Here is a 20,718-nt window from a genome sequence, read left to right on the forward strand (position 1 = left end):
TTGAGTAAAATATTTATTAGCATTATTAATTAAAATAAACTTAATTCCTCAAAAATGAGAACTATATATCTCTGAAATTAATTATTACCGCAATAAGTATTTTTATTCACCTTTACTCAATCCTCACAGTAACGTCATGAGATACTGATTCCTGTCTCTATTTTATAGGATGAAATGTAGCTTCAACTCACAGGTATGCAGTTTGTAGGAATTTATTTAATTCCATAGTGACTGAAGGCCAAATCCCAAGCTTGCACTCTTCTGATTACATCATAGTGTGTCACAAAAACATGGTGACTGCCTTACATAATACTGACTTCAATGAATTTTGAGATGGTGAATATAGTTCTTTTGCCACTAGATGTCATCTCAAAAACATTTCAATTACTATAAGAATGGTGAAAATTCATAAAAGGCAAAAGCTGTTAAAAATGATGTTATTTTTCAAGGTAAGCTTTATCCTATATACCAGATGTTCTAAGAATGTGGAGATGTATAGTCAAAAGCAATTTGCATATACTAAACGGTTGAGTAACATAATTGGTCACTATTTTAAGAAATTAATCATCTTTTTAATATTAAATTAAATAATAATCTTTAATAATTCCTGAAAAAGTCCTAAGATCCCTACAATATAACAGATTGCTAAGCAAATAAGCGAGCGCGCACACACAAACACACTCTCTTTCAACAGCTTCTAGAGTAACACTGAATGGAGATCCTTTTTTCCTTTTGTAAATATTTGTCACTGAGAATTAGAAAAGTAGCATATATTTAAAGTATAGAGGATAGGATATACTTTGGATAATCCTGTGATAAAATAAAAAGCATTATGTTTCCCTAGTCATTTCTTTTCTGGAACTTCTGAGTCAATTATATTCTTAAGAGTTGATTAAAATACATACACATACACATACACATACACATACACATACACACACACATACACACACAGAACGGAGTAGAAAAAAAATTTTTTAAACAACATTTTATTTAACAAAACAACTGGGATATTTCTAGAGCTTACAGTATATTTAATATAAAAATAAGGAATTCTCCAAAAATGCAAAACTTATGGATCCAAGCTAGACAAAAATTTATTTCACATTTCAGTTACCCAAAACAACAGCTTGTGGTCACCTCCAACTGCACATAGTGGGAGAGTTCTATGCCAGGAAAGGCCAGATCCAACGACTACTGAACCAAGGAGGATGGGCTATAAAATAAGTGAAGAATTAAAGAAGCTTACTAAATCATCAAAGTAAGTAAAAACTAACCTTCAGAAATAAAAAATACATTAATATATTGCCTTTATTTATAGCAGAATTAAAAAATATGCTTCCTCACAGGTGAAATATGAATTACTTGCTTGCAGCTGGCAGAAAGGAAGGATACAAATAATTTATGAATTACTGGTGCAACCCAGAGTCAAATATTTTTGCAGCCTAAACAAACAAACCAAGCAAGCAAAATTATTATATTTAAATGAAGGACAGCCATGGCCAGTGTGACTCAGTGCTTAGAGTGTCAGGTTTGATACACAGTCAAGGGTACACACCTGGGTTGCAGGTTCGATCCTCAGCCCCATTTGGGGCGTGTGCAGGAAGCAACGGATCAATATGTCTCTCTCACATCAATAGGTTGATTTTTCTCTCTCTCTCCACCCCCAATCACTTTCTCTCCCTTCCACTCTCTCTAAAAATCAATGAAAAAAGTATCCTCAGGTGAGGATTAAAAAAATAAATCAAGGATAAAATATAACAGAAGAAATAAAATGTTTCTTATAAGTATATAGACAAAACATCTATTACCACTAGTGATTTAAACATCAAAAAATGCCTTCTCTTTCCAATTTAAGCAGATGACATTCATAAATATCTTTAGATACACATTACAATTTTAGGGGCTATAAATGGAAAAGTAAAAAGCAAATTAAAAACCCATATGCACAAAACATCTACACATTACCTGAGGGTGTCCTAAATGATGAATTTGAAACTGGCTTGCCATTTTGCCAGGATAAACAGTGGTTGCAAACAAATTTTCATTAATTGTGGACCACCTAAGGAAAGAAAGAGTACAAATAATTTCAGTATTTTTCAGATAACCATAAACTTTTCTAAAACAGGTTATTTTTGTTGTTGTTGCACAAAACAATAATTTTATATCCCTGAATTTGCTAGTGGGGCTTTAAAATTAGACTAGAAATTCCAAGGAAGTTAACTATATGTTCTCATTCTGTAAATATTTATTAAGTGCTTATTGTGTGCTACTTTGTTACATTCCAAAGTTACACAAGGTTAGCAGTTCCTTTTCTATAACCAAAGGGCTAACAGTGTGGTAGGGGATATCAACAAGGTATCAGACAAATATAAAATATTTCACAGAAACACATTTAATGTTCTTATTGATAATTGTTATGAAATAGTGATAAGCTCACAAGTTTAAATTCCTGGGGCTGATACAAACACCTAGAATATTTAGATATTTAAATATTTAAGATTTAAGACATCCTACACATTGGAATATAATGAATCAATGAATCAACAAATGTTAATGGAGCTCCAGCAACATGCCCGACACTTTAATAAGTAAAGAAGATATGAGAAAAAAAGAAAAGATTCTCTGACCAAAAAGCAAACAGAAATTTGTGGCAGACACTGGCTGCTTGTCCAACAGCCCTTCTGACCTTTTCCATGCTAACTGAATTCCAAGTATCTTCTGGCAGTGTGTCCAACCCCAAGGGATGACACACAACTGGTTTCAGGCAAAGATAGCTATTCCCAATGAAAAGGGAGTGCTCTTCCTCTCCCCTTACTTTGGCCAACGATGAGGCTATGATGCCTGGAGCAATGGAGGTCATCTTGTGATTGTGAAGCAACAAGTCCAAAGCCTTGCCATGGAGGGTGGCAGAGGGAAAGGTCTGAACTCTTGATGACATTGCTGAGCTACTAAACCAATCATGACACTGCCTTCTCCAGACTTCTTGTTAAGTACTATATACTATTTGCTTACATCTCTGAACTCAGGATGCATCTCACAATCTATGACATTCTTACATTTAGTTGACTATAATCTTAGATTTGATGTCATATACATATAATACATGTTCTACTGGTTTTAGTCTCAGTAAATTTTCCTATTACTTGAAAATGAAAGAGCCATAAAGACTGTACTATACAATGGAATATTATGCAAAAAGGAATGAAAGACAAAGTAGACGTGAATGTTAATTTAAGCAACAGCAACAACAAAAAAGAGATAGAGAGCAAGTTGCTGACAGTGTCTAGCATTTTCTCATTTAGCACAAAAATGAAGTTTATTTGCAAAAATATGGTTCCACCTACATTTTATAGCTTGATCAGTACAAAAAATAAGGAAACATATGCTCCAGATTGTGGGGGTGGTATTCGTACAGTGGCAATGTGTCTTATAAAATTAAAAAACAACATTGAAAAATCACTCCCTCGCCTAACCCAAAAGACAAGAGCAAAAATTTAGTTAAGAAAGCAAAATAGCCATTTATAAAATTATCAGAGAAAAACAGACAACCCCCAAACAAGCAAACATAAACCCAGAGCAAAGAAGAGGATTGGGAAAGTATTCCAGATGGTGACACTGCGTGAACAAAAGTAACCAGACTCAAAAAATAAAATTGTAACTCCAACAAAAGTGGTACACTACCTAAATATGCAGGCTCGATCCATGTGGACAGGTCTCTTCACTTGAGGGTAACTAAAAGACAGTATTTTGGATTTTATGAATTATGTACTAGTCTTAAGTAGAACATAAATTACAGTTTAAAAGGTATTTTCTTTAAATTAAAAAATATATTTCTATTGATTTCAGAGAGATAGGGAGAGGAAGAAATAGAAACATCAATGATGAGAGAGAATCATAGATCGGTTGCCTCCTGCAGGCTCCCCATTGGGGTTCCAGCTCACAACACAGGCAAGTGTGTTGATCCAGAATCATACCATGACCTCCTGGTTCATAGGTTAATTCTCAACCACTGAGCCACACTGGCCAGGAGGTATTTTCTTTTTAAAAAACACAATGGCCAAGCCCTAGCTGGTTTGGCTAAGTGGTTAGAGCATAGGTCTGCGGACCGAAGGGTCCCGGGTTTGATTCTGGTCAAGGGCACATACCTTGGTTGCAAGCTCCTCCCTGGCCAGGCCCTGGTCAGGACTTGTGCAGGAGGCAACCAATCGATGTGTTTCTCTCACATGGATGTTTCTCTCTGTCTTTCTGTCTCTCTTCCACTCTCCCTAAAAATCAATGGAAAAATATCCTTGGTTGAGGATTAACAACAACAAAAATAATAATAATAAAAGATAACTTGTTTAAAAACAAAACAAAATACCACAATGGCCAATATACTTAAACTGTGACAAAATTCCAAATAAGCATCGGATTGAAATAGATGAAATATGATAAAGATATAAGCATGATGCAGAACCATTATAAAACACAATCATTCAACAGGGTCAATGTTTGTTTATTCAACGTAAGTAAACAATGCTCTAAGATTTCCTCCTTCACATTGATCTTTCTGGGTTGTGCTCAAAGTGAATCTGCAAAGCACTGATGCTCATCTTTGTTATCTAAACCCATACCTCTGGCCCTTTCAAAATAGACTTGCCTTAGCTCAACAGTGAGGGCCAGCGATATAAAAATGGCTCAGTGGATCATTAACAACGACTGATTTTTTAGTAAGTAATATATGTACTGAGAAAGTACCTGGATCGAGTAATATCCCAAATTAACCAATCATTCCCTGCAACAGCTCCAACTTTGAAGGTGTTTTTTAAACACCAGTGTGCTGACATTAATGGTATCTGTTCTGATTCAAGAGATAAAATAGCCTGTTGGGACATAAGATCATAAAATCGGATTGTTCCATTCTTCTCTGCAACCATCAGCTGTAAGACAGAAAAAATAAAAAAAATTCAACAACTTCCTTCACCAAATTTGAGAAGTAGGCAGAGATTCAATTCATGTAGTGAAATTTAAACATTTGCATATACATATTATAAATGGAAGATCAAATGCAAAGGATGCTTAAGGAACTGGCATCGGCTCTAAATAACTGAAGGATTAATTTTAAGAAGATGAATGTGGTAGCTTCTTAGATTCTAGGGAACAATAAAACAGAGTAATGCCCAAGAGAAGATACTGGCAAATGAGAGAACTCTTGTTGAATGGCTCCCATTTTCTCAATGAAGTAAGAGTTAAAGCCAAATGATACTTTTAGGATTTTAGAAAGCTCTATTTTGAATAGGTATTGATTATCACTGCAGTTAGATCAGATACTTTCTGTTTATACACTATGGCTCACAAGCATGGATTTAACTTTTGTTTTTAAACAAATATTGCTACTAGGCAATCTGGGCATCAGTTTTTAGAATTTGCCAAAGAGTAGGAAAAGTGTCTTCTGAATGAATGCCATTTAGAGATGATGGCTGTCAAATAAAAACTTAATTATACAGAACTTTTAAGGTATAGCTTTGTAGAGTAAATGTATTTGTGACAAACACATTTGTGACAAATACATTTGTCTCTGAGGTGGAAAAAAGTCATTGATTTTTCTCCTCTATGTGTGCAAGTATTACAGAGGTATATGTCTTTTCACCTTGATAAAAGAAAACTAAGTTATAAATAACAACCTTAAAAGATTCCTCAGGATGCCAGCACACACTCATTCCAGGGGAATTAAGAGCAAAATGAGATGTCTGTACTCCCTCCAAGTTCCAAATCCTAAGAAAAGAAAAGGAGTATAACTTTAAATATTTTTGATATATCACGAAAAAGTCACATACATTTTCTCATTAATTAATTTAACACCGTAATACCTGTAACCAAATTATTCGTATACTCCTTATTTTGTGGACAAAATCTTAAACTAATCAGGTTGCATTCCTGCATCAGTAGGCATTTCTCAAAGATGGCCTTGATTGATAGCTTCATTAAAGGTGAGTTGAAGGAAAAAACACTTGGTTCCTCCCACTCTCTTAATTTTTCCAAATCCATAGTAACAAGAACCAAGCTAATCACTGACATAGCTTTCTATTTCAATTTCTTTCCTATCCTGAGTAGAGATCAAAACTCAGAAATCTCACTTTGTTGTGAGAAGTGCTATCCCCAACCCAGACTGATAGTTTTCCAGCTCATTTTTCACACACAGCCACTATTATGTCTCCCTGGTACAGAGCGTGGCATAGAGTTAGCATGGCAGGAGACAGAAATTGGTGGGTGGTTGGCAAAGGGCTCACAGAATTCTGGTCCTTAAGAATTGAACTCACTCATTAGAATGCCTGGGACTTTTCCTTCTAGGTTTTAGAGTTCACACTTCATTAGGAATCATAAATAATTTCAACAAACTTAAAGAATATATCTTTAAAGTCTAGGCAAAAGTGTATTTCAGTGAAAGAAGACATATTCATTAAACAATGTAACTATTCTGTACCAAACCACTTTTCTTCCTTGGAGAAATTATAGGGTCTCCAATCTTGAAATATTATAGTAACATATAAACTAATATAAATATTTTTCAAAATGATTATTTACTTGATTAGGTAATTTAGAAGCATACTCTTTTCTCTTGCCAAATCAACACTTTATATCTGTATGTACTATATAAGCGAGAGAATTACAATTTAATTAAAGAGGTGAATCACATTTACCACGGGTTTCTGCAATTGTGTTTCACTCCTCTCAATGAAGAAGATAATTAATATGGCAGCTGAATATTTTTTCTCCTCCACTGCCTTTTGTATAATAAGTACTGGACTGGCATGTATTTTTATCATGATTGAAATAGTAGGAGTCTGTCTTGCAAATTCAGCGAGTCCCATGAGAAAATGATTTAAAGGCTCCATTCCTTTGATCTTATTCTAATATGTATTTGATTCTTGTTTGCAATTATATAAATTGAATACATACCAGAATATTTTCATGACTTTTTCCCTTTCAAATGAAGGAAACCAAAGAGACAGAAAATATGGATAAAGATATTTGATAAAAACAGGTCAATTAATGAAGTGTATTCCTGTACTAGAAATCAAATATTTTCACAGTATTTTGTCCTGAACAGAACCTGACACTTCTAAATAAAAACTGACTTAAAAATGAGGAGGATGATCCAGATTACTTTATAGGACTAGGATAAAATGATTTATGGTTTATAATTATACGCCTATTAAATAATTCTCAGTGGTTGCATACTCCAAGTACCAAATATTCACAACACAACGAATTGGGATGAAATGAGTTATCATAACCAAATTAGCTGCAGATGGTACACTTTAGGTTGTTAAGTCTTGTTTCCCTTTTTGATAGATTCCATAATTAAGCTCTTCTCAAATCCTTTTGTGGAGCTCAACACATTTTTCAGTGTCTTTACTACATGGCTCATCTAGTTAATAACAGTTCCATCATATAAAGTCAATTTCTCTTGTTTAAAATATTTTTACAGTACAGCATACATAATAAAAATACACAAATCTTAAGCATAAAATTCAAAGAACACACTCAAAGAAAACAGTACCCAACTTAAGAAACTGAGTATTTTCAGAACTCCAAAAGTCATCTTGCGCTTCCTTCCAGTCATATTTTCTTGCCCTCACCGAGGTATCACTATCCCGACTGTTAACACTATAGCTTACTTTTGCCTCTTTTGAAGATCATAAAAATGGAATCCTATGGTATGGATTTTCTTGGTCTGGTATCTTGTTTTCAACATTAGATTTTGTGATATTTACCCACAGTGCTGCAGGTTGTACTTTGTTCATTCTCAGTGCTGTATGTACTACCCCATTAACTAAATAAACTGCAATGTACTTATTCATACTACCATTGATAAACATTTGTTTCCAAATTTGGGTCATTATCAATAATGCTGCTATAAACCTTCTTGTATATCTTTTAGTGAAGACAGACACCCCTCTCCCCCTTTACACACAAAACACACACACCAACCCACTTTCTGGGTACATGCTCAGGCATGGAATTGCTGGGTAATAGCTTACAAATATGTTCAACTTAAGCAGGTATTGTCAAATAGGTTTCCAAACTGTCTTACCTCACTTTTTTTCTTTTCACATTTATTTATTAACTAGGAGCCCGTTGCACGAAGTTTCGTGCAATAGACTTTTCCTTCACCTGGCTGCCGGCACCAGTTATCCGCCAGCAGCAGTTTTCCTCTGGCCACCCGCCGATCAGAGCTCCGATCAGAGCGCCTCCTGCTAGCATGATCGGCCACCCCGAGAGGAACTCCGATCGGGTGGCGCTCCGATCGGGCGGGTGGCCAGAGGAAACTGCTGCTGGCGGAAAACTGGGGCCAGCAGCCACGCAATTGGCCACCCCGAGTTCCACCACCAGCGTCTTCCGCAGCGCCGGCCATTTAAGCCGGCAGAAGGAGCGGGGGTCGGGGACTACCGCCAGCCAATCGGCCACCCTGAGTCCTGCCCCCCGCACCTCCAGCCGGCCCAATCGTGGGTGTAGCGGAGTGATGGTAATTTGCATATTACCATTTTATTAGGTATGATGACCAACTGAAAAGGCCTACATTTTCTCTAACATGTTTTCTGACAAAAATAACCTGAAAACAACCATTTGTTGAATGACAAAAGGCACAACTTTTTAGTTGGTCTTATTTGTAAAGTAGATTTCTCAAAACACCCTTTTTTCCTTGCATTTTATGTTATTTTCATGTATCTATGTATGGATAGATTTGCATCCATTTAAAAACATAGTGAACACAATTTATACAGTAGGAGCTCTCTTAATTGAGCTCCTTCTGACACTCTTCCTTTGTCCCTCTGTAGAACTGAAGAGGAAAAGAGGCAATTTTCTTCTAATATTCTTGCACATGCATTTTGTAGGCTGACCAAGAGGGACTATGGGTTCATTGCTAGCAAACCAGTTTGTAAGTGATGTGAACCCATGTTTATTAATGTGATTAAGTAATATTATATAAGCTGACAGAATATGAATGTGAAAGAGCTATTTCAATGAAACTAAGTTGATGACAACTAATGGTATCTAAATTTAAAAAGCATTCATAAATTAGGCATGTATGACAGCCACAGAAGATTAAGCAATAAATATTATAAAAATCTAGATATATCTGAATTAAGACTGCTTAGCAAGTGTTTTCATTGTAGGCACTGTATCATGGGTGTGGATCATGTAAAAAGAGGTCCCTAACACTAGTCAATGGTCTCATAACTTAAGAAAAGAGAAAGCCTTGCCCTCCTGTCAAAAGGTTGGCAAAAATGACAAATTTTCATATGTATGTTGTATAAGAAAATAAGGTGGGTAGACAGTCCTTTAAAATGATTTCCTGAAAAAAAAGGAGGACCTATGTAATACCTTCAACAATAAAGATTAAAAAGCAAAAAAAAGCTGAAACTGGTTTGGCTCAGTGGATAGAGTGTCGGCCTGCGGACTGAAGGGTCCAGGTTCGATTCCGGTCAGGGGTGTGTATCTTTGTTGTGAGAACATCCCCAGTGGGGGGTGTGCAGAAGGCAGCTGGTCGATGTTTCTCTCTCATCGATGTTTCTAGCTCTCTGTCCCTCTCCCTTCCTCTCTGTAAAAAATCAATAAAATATATTTAAAAAGAAAAAGAAAAAAAGATCTCCTGAGTTTACTGACTCTTTTTATCTAAGGAACAACAGATTTAGACCATGTCAGATAAGAATTTCTAGTGTAATGGGGAAAAAAATCTGTAACTTTGGAAATTAATATTTTAATATTTCCAAGCATATTGTGAACACATCCTATCTAATAAAAAGGTAATATGCAAATTGACCATCACTCCATCACAAATATGGTGGCACCTGTAGCCACAAGATGGTGGCGCCCAGTCCTCTCAGCCCCGCTGGAGTCCCCAGTCCTAGGGGGGGCGGCCGCTGAGAGCGGGCTGCGTGAGCAGCCTGGTGGAATGCTTGCTTCGTTGCTGCACCTGGTCCCCTTGGAGCCGGAGCGGACAAGGACAGGGACAGGGGGGCCAGCCCGCAGCCTCCGTGGCCAAAAGCAGACCCGGAGAGGAGACGGCGGGGCCACCTCCTATAGAATCGGCGCGGCTCCCTCCTGCCTCCTGAGGAATTGGCGCAGGTCCCTCCCGGCTCCGGCGGAATGAACGCGGGTCCCTCCTGCCTCCCGTGGAAGCAGCAGGCGGCCTACTGCACGCGATACAGTTTATGTATAATAAATAAAATTACCTAAAAGTTAATTATCACCACAGAAACATAATTTTAAGAAAAGTGATACATTACAGAAGGAGAAAAGCTGTAAGGGTTCATAGCCTTAATACACACAATCAAATGCATGAAAAGACAACAGATCATTTATAAAAGTATAAAAATATAATATTACAAAGTTAAACTACCTTGATAAAAAAATCAGGAGCAATATGAAGGATATATATGTACCTACTTAAATGTTTGCAAGGGCAATTTCAAAGTAAAAACTTTCAAGATAAAGTTAATCTGCTGACATATTAATAAGCCAATAATATAAATTGAATCAAAGGGCATCACTCTTCAAGTAAAATAAAATGACACTTTTGAACCAATTTGACTATAACAAACATCTCCAACCCCTCACCACTCTGCAGTCCTAAGTAGAACTCTTAGATTTAGCTGTAAAATGTATGGATAAAGAGCTACGATTATGAATTACAATTACTTTACTTTTTGGTAGTTTATTGTTAAAATTATTTGGTAGTTTATTATTAAATCATTTCAGGTTGAGTACTTTTCAGCAGAACATTACATATTCCTACCATATATTATTTAAATGTAGTTGTCCCATTTAATTAATAAAAAGATCCCACAAACTGGCTGTTGTCATATTGAGAATATCCTAGATATTCTCCAGGGCCTTTTAAATTGAAAATTAGTAGAGGGAGATGTTCCTTCTGAGAATTCAAAGGGAAACTTCCTGGGTAATACTCTGTTCTTTTTATTTGTTTGTTCTCTATTTTTAATTGGCAGCTCATTGTCTGTTAGGAAGTTCATTGTATAAGGAAATTTCTGCTACCAAATGTTTATGACTAAGGACATAGACAAAAAAGGAATGGATGACATTAAATGACACATCTGTATCCATTTGGCCTTCTGTAACTGATAAAGCAAAAAATACAAACCACAAGACATGGCTGGATCACATGAACCTCTGCATTAATTAAATATGAAAGTAAGAACAAAAGTAATACCGAGATGTAATTATAAGGATGAGAAGGCACTTTACAATATTGATGGGTGTAGGAAAGGAAACTCCGACACTATAGACAAAAAACATTTTTCACTAAATTTGTGATAGCAAAATGAAGATTTCCCCCCTCTCATTTCCAAGTAATTAATCTCTAAGTTACTAATCATGCTATGGATGATTCAAAAAAGGAAAAGGTATGGTGTACTTTCTTAATCAGTGAGCATACAATTAGAAAAATAAACAAATTACAAAATAATTTGGTGTTAAAATAGCTGGCTTTAAGTGCAAAAGGAATTCAGAGGTGGGGGATTGAAAGCAAAAATCTAGAATAAATAAACGTTGTCATTATGTGGCTTAGACTATGAAAAACTTTGGTATCTAGGCAAAAAGCTTTACCACTGGAGGCAACAAAATGGCACAACTGTATGAAATAAGAATTTTGTAAAGAGTGCTTCAGTATGTCAGTGTTTGAAATATATTCAGAAATAAGAGTAGACTACCAGTAATTCTACTTTTTTTAATACTCCAGACTACTAACTTAGTAGTATTAATGTACTAGTAGTATTCATGATAAAAGAAATGGATTAACAGAAACTTTTACTGATTTAATATTTAGAAGATTTATAAGGGAGAAAATGAGAAATAACTGTATATATATTATCCTTCAATAATTAAAAGTGAGTCAATGATAGAGTCCATATCAAAGGCTGTTCATGTTTTGGAGGGGAGAGGAAGTGCCCTGATTCAAACATATGCTAATAAACAAATTTTACTATACAAAAAATAATTGACTACTGTATATCTTCATGAAGTCTTGGAGAGCTTAAAAAAAACTTATAGCTTACATGTTTGTTTTCTTGAAATTTGTAAACAAATTCTGCAGCAACTATTACAAGCTTATCACAGAGGTGAGAAACTACCTGAGGCCACCCCAGAGGAGAATTAACATCTTATTTAAATTACAGATAAACAGATTTTTAAAAATTTTATTTTTCAATTAAGGTTTACATTTAATATTATTCTGTGTACAGCACAGTAGCTAACGATATACTGTAGAGGGCTCCCTGGAAGGCACAGGGGCATTTCTTTAATTATTGTCAGCTGAACTCAGGGCGATAGGCAGAGCCACACCCTGGGAACATGCTTCCCCAAAAAGGCTGGACATGTTATCAGCTTGGCCTTCATTTCAGCCCAGGTGTCGTGACTTTGATATGTAAATCCAGTCAAGCACCAGGAATGCTAGGGCCTACTAAAGAATGCAAATAAGCTCCTTTGATCCTAAATTTTGGTGATACTTCCTGGTATTTGGGGATATATAAATAAATGAGCTGCATGGGCTCGGGGTCTCTCCATCAGAAGAGGGCAGCGTCCCACCCAGCTCCCAGCTTTATAAATCTATCTCTGCATCTTCTTTCTTTTCTTTTCTTTTCTTTTCTTTTCTTTTCTTTTCTTTTCTTTTCTTTTCTTTTCTTTTCTTTTCTTTTCTTTTCTTTCTTTCTTTCTTTCTTTCTTTCTTTCTTTCTTTCTTTCTTTCTTTCTTTCTTTCTTTCTTTCTTCTTTCTTTTCTTTTCTTTTCTTTTCTTCCTTCCTTCCTTCCTTCCTTCCTTCCTTCCTTCCTTCCTTCCTTCCTTCCTTCCTTCCTTCCTTCCTTCCCCCCCCCTCTCTCTCTCTTTCTTTCTCTTTCTCTCTCTCTCTCTCTCTCTCTCTCTCTCTCTCTCTCTCTCTCTCTCTCTCTCTCTCTCTTTCTTTCTTTCATTTCTCAATCCTTGGCGACCTCCACTCAGAACTGGTTTCATCTCTCTTTCCGTGCTGGACATGGAAAAGGGAGATCCCTGCCATATCTGGCCCCTGCCGCAATATACTTTACAAAGTGCTGATATTTCTAGTACCCACCTAGCACCATACATAGTTATTATAATACTGACTATATTTCCTAAGCTGTACTTTACATCCTGTGACTATTTTGTAACTACCAATCTGTATTTCTTGATCTCTTCACTTTTTTCACCTGGTCTCCCAACTCCCCTCCCCTCTGGCAACCATTAGGCCTCTGTATCTATGAGTCGAAAAGATTTTTGAAGGATAGGAATTGTGGAAAATTTTGTCACATTTAAAAATAAACCTCAACATTACACTCTCAACTGCAAAAAATACCATATGGTAGTTTTCAAACAGATATTATGTAATGATTTCATCTTCAAGAAATTCAGAGTAAAAGGACTTTTAACTAACATAAACTTTAATACAAATACCAGTAATACTACCCAGGAAAATTAGCATTTCATTATTTCTAAGAAAAATTTTGGTATATTTCACAACTTCAAATGTGACTCTTACCAGTCACATAAATGGATTTTCAAAATAACTCTAAAAATGTTTATGGATATTATTCTCATGTATATAATTCACTTACTGCAACCACATGAGGGCCCCATAAAGCAGGCTTAAAATACTGCAATCACTGATATGGTAATACTATAAGAAGTACTGGTTTTGTATTTCATCTACACAGGCACATGAGGGAGAACAAAGAGTTGAATATAAGAGAATGGTGTTCCAAGTACACCATTAGATAACATTTCAGAAAATTCTTTCATCACTTTATTACTTTTACTGTAGTATAATCTTTCACTAACATATGATTTCACTTCATAGAATTAAAATGTCTGCAAATGTGATCAACGGGTTTTAGTATAAATTTTGGATAGCTCTTATAAAGACATGGAATCCTTATGTTCCATTCACTAGAGGTAAATAATTACCAAACTCAACACAAACTATTTGATCTCATTCTTAAAGTTCTTAGAACTATGCAATGATTTTTAAAATGTTACAAAAATTGGAGGGAATTTTGGAAGACAGGCAGAGACTTTATTTCTGGAATTATTTAACCGTAACATTTAATGAATAATATAAATTCTGATTTCACTTTGTACCTAGAATTATTTAGGCACGGTTCATTTGGTTCTAAATGGGGATTAACCTCTGAAGGTATGCTTCATTGGCATATATTTAGAAGGCTTTCAATCTCCCTCTTTCTGTTCCCCACAAGTACTATTTTAAAATAAATCACATATTTTGTGATCCCAACTGGGGTGAGGGTGGGGAAAGAACATTCCATCTTAATTATGGATCTTGAAGACTCTTCAAATATACATGAACAGAGGTAATGTGGAAAGCATTAGGTGCACAGAGACAGTTGATAAACATTTTTTCCTCTTACAAAATTTTCAAAACCCATTACTATTGACTTAGCGAATATCTTAGGTAACTAAGCATTCCCTTATCTAGTGACTTGGTTATATTCCTAAAAAATAATCTTACTCTTTAATTTTTATATCCCACTCCTCCCATTCTTTTTAAAATGATGACAGCTAGAACATGACAACTACTAATATCCCATGTTTCATAGTCAAAGTGAACGGCACATTACTTGCCTCTATTATTTTCATCTTAAACTAAGAATTCCTTAGTTTCTAGAAGCCAATTTTCTTTCACCATAAATTTTATGTAATATTTTAAAAGATTATTGGTGGGGAGGAGTAGGAAAGGATTTACTTCTGACATTCTTTGTAGTTACAGTGAGTACTGGGTCTTCTATTTCTTTTGTATCCCCAGAGTACTAAATGTTGGCTATACTAAACATGTTTAATAATTACTTGTTGATCTGAATTGCTCTTACAGAACGGTACTGTTTTTAATATACAAGAACATCTGCCATTTGGCACTGACTGGGAATGAGATGTTCTGTATTAGTGAGTTTTTAAAATAATAAGTTTAACCCAATAAGTACTTAAAGCACCATTTTTACCTTCTTTGTAGGTAGGGGATAATAAATTTTTCTACATGAATATGCATATATTTGCTTTTCAGATATCATAACAACTTTAACTTTCTTTTTTATGATGCTAGGTCTTAATTATAAACACTAGTAGTTACATTTTCCTGTGCATATGCATACACATAAACAAATATTTATGTAGATATCTGTACACGTATGAATGCATATGTTCGTATTTGCATATGGTGGACATGATAAGGAACCATAAAAGAAATGGTGTAGAACCTGTGGTTGAATCGTTAGCAACTCCAACCTGTGACTTGGAATTTTTTCCCCAAACACACCTCCTGTCAGGTGCTTTGTTTGGTAACAGCATCCTTTTCCTAAAGACCTGCTAACAGACACAGAGCTGTATTCATTCCTTCACCCACTCACTGGTACCTACAAGAGCACTCTTCTAGGTGCTGTGATGACCCTGAAGTAGTAAAGCATGCCAACCACCTTGTTAGTGAAAAGACTAGAGCAGTCTACTCTAGAATAACTTTGCTCATCCTCGAGAAAAGTTTGTTTCTCTTTACTCTTCTTCCTCACCTGAGAACTGAATTAATGAAGTATGAAGAAGGAACATGATGCCTTCATTTCAAGAATTGGTACTAGAGTGTTTCAAAAATTATAAGTTCTTCACAAGTAGAAGGTAATACTTTGTAGACATGACTCTAAGGACAATTCTATCAATCTTATTAAGCCCTACATGATGTTCGATTTTGATTAGAACACACAGGTAATAGGAACATCTGCTTTTTCAGTAAAAGAAAAAGACTAAAGCTTCTTAAAGAACCTTCAAGGAGAAACAGTATAGTATGATATTTCAGAACCAGACTGCCTGGGATCCTCATCTGTAAAAATAATGAGAACCCACCATATAAGGTTTTTGAGGATTAATTTAATTCATATAAAACACTTAGAATAGTGCTTGGTCATGTACTACTATCTAAATCAATGATTCTCAACAGATGGTGGTTCCAACATGTACAGGGCATTTTTTATTGTTCTAATAATTGGGATGCTACAGGCATTTAGTGGAGAAACAGGGATGCTAGACATGCTACATTACTTGTGAATGTCCTAGTGAAATTTAGAAATAGCTCAAAAGGTGGGCACATTTCAAGATAGGAGTTATGTTTTTTGCAATCTTTGTTAGTACTCCATCCTATGGCATAATGGTGAATTTTGATAATATCTACTAGTATATGAACACTGGCTGATTTGTAGAGTACTATCCTTCCTATAATTTGTCATGTTATCTCTATTTTGATTAACATTATTTCCCTTTTTCACTTACCACATTTAGGCTTTTTTATGTTTTTATTGATTTTTAGAGAGAGGAAGGGAGAAGGGGAGACAGAAAAATTGATGAGAGGAACATCATTGATTGGCTGCCTCCTGCACGCCCCTCACTGGGGATCGAGCCTGCAACCTGGGCATGTGCCCCGACCGGGAATTGAACCAGTGACCTATTGGTTTCTGGGTCCACGCTCAACTGCTGAGCCACACTGGCCGGGCACCAAATTTAGTTTTTTTTGTTATTATGGACATGATTTTTTATCCTAATAACAAGTTCTACTCGGGGCTATGACATTGCAGAACTCCAGATGGCACTATTTACATTGTGTTCTGTGCAAACCATAGCCCTGGAATTATGCGACTTGGCAGCCTTGCTTCTGCCTTACATTTTTCTGTTATCTTATTTTTAGGATATTCTAATTTATTCATTGTAAAAGAGGACAAAGACTGTCTCACTATGCCTTATGTCTTCTTAGATATTTGAGTGTATATACATTGAGTGGCCAGATTATTATGATCTCTGAACGCATAATAATTTGGCCACTCAGTGTACTTATGTATAAGGGAAAGCTTGCAAATCGTGATATGTCAAGGGACCAGGAGATAGTGGCCCCCAGCCTCTGGCTAGTAAGTCCTCTGCTTCTTTCTAACTACCCACAATGCAGTTCTTATACATGGAAAAACCTTATTTTAAAATCCCAACTCTGTGGTCAGTCTACACTGAGTGGCCAGATTATTATGCGTTCAGAGATCATAATAACCTGGCCACTCAGTGTATAATATAGCTTAGTATTTAAGAAATTTTCTTCACTTATTTTACTCATTTATCTTACCATTTAAACCATTTTAAAATATATAATTTAGGGGCTCTTAACTTAGTTCCAGAACATCTTTATTATTCCAAAAGAAAACACCGTACCCACTTGGCAGTCACGCCTATTCTCTCCTCCCCCCTTTCCTGGCACCATTATCTGTTTTGTTGCTATGGATTTGCTTATTCTGCAAATTTTATATAAATGGAATCATAGAATATTTTATGTCTAGCTTCTTTAATGTTTTTAAGTTTTACCCATGTTGTAATAGGTATGTATGTATGTGTGTGTGTGTGTATATATATATATATATATATATATATATATATGTATGTATATGGACTCTTCAATCATTTTTATAGCTGAATAATATTTCAATGACATACCACATTTTGTTTATCCAGTTATTCACTGATGGACATTTGGGTGTTTCTACCTTTTGGCTATTGTGAATAGTACTGCTAAAAACATTCCTTTGTAAGTTTTTGTTTGAACATCTGTTTTTAATTCTTTTGGGTATGTACCTTTTCCTAGGAGTGGAATTGGTGGGCCACATGCTTAGGTTTTTGAGGAACTGCCAAACTGTTTACCACAGTGGCTACTTCCTGACCTTCAGTCTAGTTATTCTATTTAGCATGTCTTTTTTAAGCATTCTATCACCTGCATATAAAACTACTCCCAAGACGACACAGGCTGACTATGACTGGGTAAGGATTTCTCCACTAACATGCAGACTGAGACTGTAGGAGACATTACTTTATTTTGTTGTTGTCATTTTTGTTAATCCTCACCAGAGGATATTTTTTCCATTGATTTTTAGGGGGAGAGACAGAGAAACATCAATGTGAGAGACACACATTGATTGGTTGCCTTCTACATGTGCCTGACTGGGGCCAGGGATCAAGCTTGTAACCCAGGTATGGGATGACCGGAACCAAATCCGGGACCCTACACTGTGCAGGCTGACGCACCAACCACTGAGTCAAACCAGCTAGGGCAGGAGGCATTACTTTAGTGCAGTGTTAGGAATGATTCCTGGGATGAAAATGGCTATTTCCTCTGCCCAAATTGCACAGTTGCCATTTGGCTGGAGTTCTTTACTTGTAACTTGGCAGTTCTATACTTTGAGTTAGTGTAGACAGTTGTACTGAAACAATTTTCTATTGTAGTTTGTCCCATCAGAATACTTTCTTTCCTTTGTTACTGTCAGAGTGTATGATACTTCTCTTCCTTACTTTAAACTTCTTGACTTACTTGTATCTTCTATTTCTTTTAAAAATCTTAACTATATTGCTTACTTTTTAGCCCAAGAAGTTTGACTTTAATAGCCAATCAGGACTGTCCTTTACTTCTAGTTGGCAAACTAAGTTAATGAATTCTAAAACGATGTTATCACCACCAAATCTTAGTGGCTTACAAAAACCAAGCATAATTTCTTGCTCCTGGATCTGTGGGAAACTTTATTTCATAATACCAGAGGGGTCCATATCTGCTCCATGTGTTTCTCTTCTAGGGCCAGTAGCTACCTAGGACATGCTCATCTTATAGCAAAGAGAGAGGACAGGTCAAGACAAACCACATAAAACATCTGAAGTGTCTTCTTGTGTCAGACCTGCTAATATTACATTGGCCTAAACAAGTCACATGGGTAAACCCAATAGAATGGGAAAAATCTCCTCCTTCCATGGAGGCGGGAGAAAGTATTTGCAGAACAATAACACCATAAACCACAGCCCAGCAAAATAAGACAATTAGGGGCAAAATAGTGAGTTTTCAAAAAGTTAAATTTATTAAGTTTAACTTCACTTTGAAGTTAAGCCCTTTATCCTTTTTAAAGTAATAACGTTCTTTCTCTCATAAAATTATGGTAATTGAAGGCAGAAGAACTTTAAAAATTCTTATCACTTAACAAAATAAAAAGTTGGAAACCCTGTGTCAGTCCCCAAAAATTTTAGGACAATTTTACTAGTCCAAAAAAATCTCAAAGTCTACAAGAAAAAAAAAATTCACAGACCACTGAATGTAATCCCAGGTCTGTCTGGCTCTTATTCACTATTCGGAGACTACTCCTTGGCCTGCAAAGACACTCATTTTCTCCCTTCTCAGGTATCATTACCCCAAATGCTTGTGATTAGGAAAGTCTAGTTTTAGAGAACTAAAATGTCACTACTTATTTCTAGTGATCTAACTTTTATCTTAAAAATAGTTCTATTTACTCTTCAGGTCTATATATAAACTTGGTTTTGTAATACTTGGGGTCATGTACTAGTAAATCTTTCATTATCTCTGACGTGAAAATTTTAACAGGCAGAACATAAAGAATAATGGCCTATGACTCTAACTTTAAAAAGATGAGCTATTACAAAGATTAAAATTTAAAAAGTAGGTAGTGGCTTTATTTCCAATGTGAAAGGACACATATTTAATAGTTTTGACTGTGTACAAGTGTTTATAAATACTATTGATTTTGTCACAGCCTGATCAAATATTAAAACTATGCAAAACAGCAGTGCAGTGTGTTTTTCTTTTTCTCACAGTGCTGTTGAAAGAATGAAGCAATTGGCACTCCTGTAATGACTGATTCACTCATTTCACTCCTGCCTCCACAGCCTGTTTCCACCTCCTACTCTGGCTCTTCGTCTTTTTAACTTGTGGTATTCTCCAGCTTTAGGCATTATTAAAATGCTATAGCTACCTCATCTGTTCCAAACTGGAGTGGGATGGAAGACTGTGACACTGAAATGTGCTATATATACAGAAAAGCTTATAGAGAGACTTTCAAATTTGTCAAAACACTAATTTCCCATGAGTCTTGCTTTAGCGAATGAAATTCGCATTAAACAATGACTTACCAGATAGGATCTTTGAAATAATGTCCCAATATGGCAACTGCCTTTTATTATCCTACTGATCATGTCCATAATTGGAGAATTTGATCCTATATATTTAGATTTCATAAATGGTCAGATATAAAATAAGAGGGAGAGAGGCATCCATGAATCAGTAAGGGAAGTTTCCAAAACTGGGATGAGAACTTAACTCACCGGTTTTGAAACTCACATTTGTGTCATACTTACAATTTATTTAAATGAAGTATCTGTTTCTGGAGTATCTATAGAAGTTATATTTTCTCTAATTTTAAAAATGTATTTCTTATTAAAGTAAAAATTTTAAAATGTGCTTGTATCATAAGCAACATACCTGCAGGTATGATCATCACTCACACTTGCAATTCCGTGGCCTTCTTTGGGGTCAAACACCAAACCATTAATGAAATCTGAATGGCCCTCTAAAACCTGACATAAGGGGAAAAATTAATAAGAACACAGGAAAAAAATCTACACTATTCCTACCTAATATTTTTACTTCACTGCCTTAAAAGCTTTCACTGCATGCTTCTCTTTTCCATAAATATTTCTTAGCAATCTGCTATTTTTAAAGCATGATTTATACACCCACTTTTCTGAAGGTTTTTCTTGGAAAGAAGCTGATTATTCAACACACTGCTATTAGCTTAATCTTTCTTTTCTAGTATGCATTTCTTACAAAAACACTTTTTTTTTT

General features: G+C 35.6%; 1 protein-coding gene across 3 annotated transcripts in view; it reads right to left on the reverse strand.

Annotated features, from left to right (window-relative positions):
- Positions 1–1,072: 1,072 nt before the first annotated feature.
- The window catches only part of NUP37 (nucleoporin 37), a 32,786-nt gene continuing 13,140 nt past the window's right edge, over positions 1,073–20,718 (reverse strand). For all 3 annotated transcript variants that reach the window (XM_008144755.3, XM_054718544.1, XM_054718543.1), the window contains 6 exons: positions 20,356–20,450; positions 5,667–5,757; positions 4,741–4,922; positions 3,685–3,735; positions 1,969–2,062; positions 1,073–1,216 (listed from right to left, as the gene is read on the reverse strand). In XM_008144755.3, the coding sequence (XP_008142977.2) occupies positions 1,103–1,216; positions 1,969–2,062; positions 3,685–3,735; positions 4,741–4,922; positions 5,667–5,757; positions 20,356–20,450 (627 nt within the window). In that variant the 3' untranslated portion in view covers positions 1,073–1,102. The remainder of the gene's footprint in view (positions 1,217–1,968; positions 2,063–3,684; positions 3,736–4,740; positions 4,923–5,666; positions 5,758–20,355; positions 20,451–20,718) is intronic.

The sequence above is a fragment of the Eptesicus fuscus genome, chromosome 7 (genome assembly GCF_027574615.1).
Source record: "Eptesicus fuscus isolate TK198812 chromosome 7, DD_ASM_mEF_20220401, whole genome shotgun sequence".
Classification (NCBI taxonomy): Eukaryota; Metazoa; Chordata; class Mammalia; order Chiroptera; family Vespertilionidae; genus Eptesicus; species Eptesicus fuscus.